The following is a 6,295-nucleotide window of genomic DNA, read 5'->3' on the forward strand; positions in this document are numbered from 1 at the left end:
CCAAAGTACTGGGTAAGCTAAATGATCACAATCCTCCTTTTGAAAATGTTGCTCTTGCCATGGGCTCAACCCCATTTAAACTTTCATCTTTTGATCTGAACTTTATCTTGGTTAAATGTTAAGAATGTATCTTCTACCACCCACCCTATTTTTTATAAATGATATATTATTACTTTTTAATTTTTTAAAATAAATAAAAAGTATTCATAAAAAGAACATTTATACAAGATAAACACAGAAGTAAACAAATAAAAATAACACAAAAATACAAAACTTCAGCATTACAATTAAAAAAACAAAATAAAAGTAACAGTTTCCCCGTACGACTCTGTTCCATCATTGACTCCGCTGTAAACCGCTAGAAATCTAGCACTCAAGAACAGGTGGAAAAATATTCGCCAGAGCGAAATTAATTAATCTATAACACATATACATCCTAAATATTCGCATGATTCATAGCTTAAATTGTCGGATTTCCCACGGCATTTGGATACGTACTGAAACTAGCGTTGGTTTCTACCTCTCATGGCGACTTCCGACGATTTGCCCGATGCGCAGTAAGTTAGGCCTCCATTTTTGTTGAAGAGCAAATTCATGTTTTGTTCAGAGGTCATCTACAATTACCAACAATTTGCTTTTATGTCTGCAGATTTGATGGCAGCTTTTCACTTGGGAAATATTTGGAATCCAGTGGAGTACCCACCATGGCATGGGAGGCTTGTACCAGAGCTCAGAAATCTGAAAACCCTTTCATTACCTGTGAGATAGAAGATGTGCCATTCTTCGCTTTCAATGGGTCTGAAATTGTCCATCAGTTTTTAAATGTGGGCACTGAAGAAGGAATTGTGAACACAGACACCGATCTGTTTAAGTGTTTGAGGGATAACAATGGAGAACCGGCTCTGATTCATCAGGGCCTTCTTAATGGTTTTCTCAATGTTTTGAACAATTCTGACCTTAAGAAGGAGGTTTGTAACAGCCCCACTTTTTTCTCTCTTAGTTTTCAGTAATTGATTTCAATTTAGCTGTGATTTCACATACAGAACATGTTGTGTTGCAGTTGGAAATCTATGGAAGGAAAGCAGAGGGAATAATTTTGACAGGCCATGGCTTAGGAGGGGCAGTGGCAGCCCTTGCAACGCTGTGGATGCTGGTGAATAGCAATGACAACAAGAATAGGCGTAGGAAAAATAAAAAGCTTCCTTTCTGTGTGACCTTTGGTTGTCCTTTATTGGGAGACCAAAGGCTTGCTCAAGCAGTTAGTAGGGAAAAATGGTGTGGCCAATTCTGCCACATAGTTTCTAAGCATGATTTTCTTCCGAGGGTTCTGTTTGCCCCCCACCAGTCTATCAATTTACCTTTGAGAGCCTTGCTCCCTTATCTGTATTCATCTAGGCTAGCTCATCATAACCATAATCATAATCATTTTCCCCTTTCATATGAGCAGTACTGCAATTTTCTAAGGGATGTTTTACACCATACCCGAATTGCAGCAAAGTTCTGCACAGATAAGAGCCAACCTGTTGAAAGCAGGCAAAGCCCGTATTGGCCACTGGGCTACTACTTTTTCACTTCAGAAAAGGGTGGTGCTTGCTATGGAAGCAGCGTGGCAGTGCTGCAGATGATGTATTTCACATTGCAAGATGTGGAGCTCTGTCCCTCCAGTGAGTTTTTCATGGAGCATCTTAAGTATGGGAAAGCTTTGCAGCACAATTTCAGAAACCTGTACAGTGTAGGAGACCTTGGCCGAGGATTTACTGATGCAGAAAGGCCTTATGATCTTGGAATTGCAATAGCCTTGGAAGCTGCTGGACTTGAGATTCAGGTACCCATTTCATAGCAACTCTCTTTATTGACAGAAACTAAGAAAACCACAATTTATCGAGGAATATGCAGCAGAACCTTGTTGGAATGTATAGAATAGGGGGAAAAAGCTTTTGCAGGAAAATGAAAGCTTTTTGACTCCCACAAACATGACATAAAATGACTTTGATATTGGGTGTTCATTTTTTGTTTTCTGTATTTACATCATTTTTAACTTTGTGCAGGGAAGACAGAAAAAGTTTAGAAAATTTGGAATTTTGATAGATGGTTTGCTGAAAAATTGATTTGGGAAGCATGTTTTGTAAGCTTTCATTGCTTAAAAGTTTTGCTTTGAGAGCTCCCAACTGTAAACATGGGTGTAACATGAATAATTTGTAATTGTAATTTCTAAAATGTTATAGGTGGACTCCAAAAATTAGGTCTTGAACAGGGTGAGATCTTTTGTTTTTTTTGGGTTGTATCAGAGGAATCCTTGTTTCTCATCCCAATGGTGGAGAGGTATTCTTATTCTCATCCCAACTATTTCCACCAGACCTTGCTTTAGACTTACGGACGAGATTTTTGTTTCTGTTCAGATAGTCTTTGTTGGTTATATGATCTCTACCCACAAAAGTGTATAAGCCCCCACTAATTTGGATTGGACTTCTCTTCGGAACAATTTAAACTTTCTCAAGATCCAGTCTAAGTTTCATATAATTTATTTTCATGATCCAAATGTTTACTGTTGAAAAATGATTGTAGCAAACTTAGTAACCCTCCAGGGGCTGGCCTTATTGATTAGATTTCCTGCTTCTCATAATAAGATAAACCATACAGAATGTGAAAAGCTAACCAGAATATCCTCTATATTGATAGAGAAATTTTATGCCAGATGTTGTTTTGAAAAGTTTGCTTGGCTAGATCCATAGTACTAGCAAAGCTGCTGGCTTTCCTCGTCCACATGATAAAAGATCTCGAGAGAAGGAAGGAACTAGGAAGTTTCGTTCACAAGACAAAGGTAGCAGTTGTCCAATCGTACAAAGTGGACCTGTAGCAGGTGTCACTGGTAGAACACCATTACCAATGGACCCACCCCTGCCATTATGTTTCAAGAAAACTAGAACATAATCTGCTGAGTTTTTAAGCTTTTAGAGCATAGTTTTATGGCGGCCTCTATTTCTGGGTAAAAGTGGTGTTATAGTTTATAATATTATACGGATTTTTGGAATTTTTTTCAACAAAATGAGAGTTGCTAATGTTCACGATGGGCAATTTTAGTCATAGACAAAAGGGTTTAGGATGATATAATTATTTTTTATATATTTTTTTTCAAAAGGGGTAAAAATTATGTTCAATAGTTCAACAAAGAGCAATGAATTATGTATTCTTGTCCTTCACGATTAATTGCTATTATATATGAGAAATCTAAAGGCAAATGTCCTCTATCCTCAATATTCCAACCCTGCATTCGATCAGATGTCCATTTGACCAGGTCCATTTGACCAGGCAATCCACTACTCTATTCTATTCCTAAGAATATGGGAAAAGGTAACAGATTCTAAAGACTTAAATTCAGAATCTGTCCAATAGCCACAGCTAAATGTCAATTGACATCATCTAATCGCTGCTCATTCAACATATTCGTCACCACTTGTGAATCAGATTGCATTTTTCTTCCAAATTTTTCAAAAGATTCTTTACTCTCTGTTGTACCATAAGACTAATCGTAAAACAAAATTAATTATCTTTTTAATTGGCTAATTATTATTATTGGCATGGTTGGCATGGTAAACTGGTAGTAGAGGCTACTATTGGTGAGCTTGGGTAGTTATTTACTCTTTTTTGGATACTTACAATTACTCTTTTCTGTTCAGCCTGGTGATGAGAAGCATAAGCTGATGATGGACACAGGAAGGATTGGATTCAGTCCAAGCCTGAACAGCGCTAAAGTGTTCATACAATCTGCAAAAATACAAGGCGCCAGGGTTGAAATTGAGTGGTACAAGACCAGCTGTGAAGGTGAGGGGCTTGGCTACTATGACTCTTTCAAAAACCCTAACAGGGCTAAAGATTTCAGGGCAAACATAGACAGGCTCAAGATCTCACGCTTCTGGGATGATTTCATTCAAATGGTCGAAATGAACAAATTGCCTGATGATTTCCACCTGCAGCCCAAGTGGGTTTATGCTGCTGTTTACTATAGACAGCTTGTGGAGCCCCTAGACATTGCTTATTATTACCGATCAGGTAAACACCTGAAGCTAGGCCATTACCTACAACACGGAAGACATCAACGCTACAAAACTCTTGAAAAGTGGCAAAATGAGAGCAATTTGTGTGGGGAGAAAGTCAATCGTACAAAACTGGCAGTGTTAACACAAGATTCCTGCTTTTGGGCTCGCGTAGAAGAGGCCAAGGATTGGGTGGAATGCCTAAAACAGGAGAAAAATCGGTCTGTCATTGTAGAAAAGATAAAAATGGTTCAAGGCTTTGTGAATCATGTTGATAAACTTATCAAGGATCGTGATATTTCACTCGACATTTTGCTGGAGAGAGGTAGCTTCATGAAATGGTGGAGAGAGTACAGAAACATTTGGTCCAATATCTTTTCACCTCCTTTGCATTCACATCAAATGCAAATGGAAGCCATGGAAAGTGAAATGAGGAGATTGTGTACAGTTTCAAACCCATAAACCTAATCCTTTCCTCCTCTAAACTTAACCTTGGCTACCAAATTAATTTCAACATGTACTTTTATTTCACTTGATTGTAAATATTAGACTTTTACACTCAGATATAAAATCACCATGTATCTGAATACTCTTATGTAATCTTTTAAATTTAGATGTTTCAGTCTCTTTGCAGCTCCTTATTCAGAAACGTTATTACAAATCAAGTTTTATTTCAATGGAGCAGTTTAGCATAAAATAGTAATAAGAGAGCTTTTGGATTCAATTGTGAATGATTTTTATTTGACGTTTCATATCACATCAGTGATTGATCATTAAGAATGATTTTTATTTGATGTTTCATATCACATCAGTGATTGATCATTAAGAAGATGAAAGTGTAACTAAGAAGTCAAGACTGTTGGGGTTAGTTCATTCAGTCTCGGCTATCATTTTAGGTAGCTCAAATCATGGGTTCAATTTTTGATTTATCAGCGGTGTGGATGAGGGTCTATTGCACACTGTTCAAGAGGTTATGGGGCTCACCCCGTCAAGAGCTAAGCTCCATGACACTGTACTAAACGTCTAATACAGCCTGAGTTGGTCTAGTGGTGGAGAACTTGTACTCTTGAAAGAGAGGTCACAAATTGCAATCCCAAAAAGGTAAGGTATGTATGCCTCGTTTGTAGCACAGTTAGGTCCTTTGGTTAGTCCCATATTGCTATAGCTATAAGCCATCTGTAAACCCATATATAGATTGTAGTCCCATATTGCTAAGATTATCTGACATGATGAACTAAAAAAAAATCTTTCTTCCTTGATATAAAAAATGAACATATTATTAATTCTACACATTAACCACTCAAAACTCTAAAAATTGACATCTATAATCTGCCACATCACACTAAATAATCCATCCATCATCATGAAAATTGAATTGTAAATCTTTTTATATTATAATGCAGTTATTTCAAAATAGGTTAAAAAAGCCATGACCACATTTTTTAACCGTGAAAATCATTACCAATTGACGGGCTTGCTGACTTCATTAATGCCCTTCAGAAAGATATAAGCCCCTGCATATATTTCTTCTCAAAACGTCACATAAATGTGGAAAAGATTTGGCTTGTTATAATTGTTCTTACTCTGCTGTTACATCTTGTTTACATTTCTCTAAGTTGATGATAGGATAGAATATTCCATCAACTACACCCTTTCGTTATTAATCTGTATCATGAATGACAGGGAGGGATGTTATACTAATCAAGAAAAAAATAAAAATTTGGATCTAATAGATTAATTATTCTATTTTTAATTTGAAGATTTTTTTAATAATTATATATTTATATAATATTTAATAATTTAATATAGGATGAAAGTGATAATCAATATCTCATTCTTGACTACTTACAATAAAGTTTAACTTTTTATTTATGATTTTTTATTTGAAATCTTTATTTATTAATTTTCATATATGTTATTTGTGAGCATGCACTTCTTATATTTCTTTTCACTAGTGGAATCTTAGTCATGTCACATAATGCATGCTTTCACTATGGAAAATGCATCCCACTAGTTGTGGCAATGGTCTTTTATAGGAATTCTTAGTGATCATAATAATTAATGCATGCCAATGCTTCTTATAAGGCAAAAGAAATTAGAGTAAAGAGTAATTGTAGTCAACAAGGGCACGCGACTCAAATAAAACTATTCAATTGTTCCCTCACATGCATAGCAATACTTGTTCGATGAAATAATAAATTTTACATAATTATTAAATTCCTCACTTGTGATATTTCTCATTTTTCTTTGAAAAACCACTA

At 36.0% G+C, this 6,295-nt stretch overlaps 1 protein-coding gene across 1 annotated transcript; it reads left to right on the forward strand.

Annotated features, from left to right (window-relative positions):
* Positions 1-357: 357 nt before the first annotated feature.
* LOC131067631 (lipase-like PAD4) lies at positions 358-4,667 on the forward strand. The gene is made up of 4 exons (XM_058002720.2): positions 358-557; positions 650-968; positions 1,061-1,825; positions 3,678-4,667. Exons 1-4 carry the CDS (start codon positions 526-528, stop codon positions 4,494-4,496), a joined length of 1,935 nt encoding a protein of 644 aa, XP_057858703.1. The 5' UTR covers positions 358-525; the 3' UTR covers positions 4,497-4,667.
* Positions 4,668-6,295: the final 1,628 nt, after the last annotated feature.

This window comes from Cryptomeria japonica, chromosome 5, assembly GCF_030272615.1.
Source record: "Cryptomeria japonica chromosome 5, Sugi_1.0, whole genome shotgun sequence".
NCBI lineage: Eukaryota > Viridiplantae > Streptophyta > Pinopsida > Cupressales > Cupressaceae > Cryptomeria > Cryptomeria japonica.

Bases quoted from the DNA above. Each gene is read 5' to 3' on its own strand.
- LOC131067631 (XM_058002720.2), top strand. From the start codon at position 526: ATGGCGACTTCCGACGATTTGCCCGATGCGCA. The intron at 558-649 runs GTAAGTTAGGCC...TTATGTCTGCAG, and splicing joins GACGATTTGCCCGATGCGCA to ATTTGATGGCAGCTTTTCAC. The intron at 969-1,060 runs GTTTGTAACAGC...GTTGTGTTGCAG, and splicing joins ATTCTGACCTTAAGAAGGAG to TTGGAAATCTATGGAAGGAA.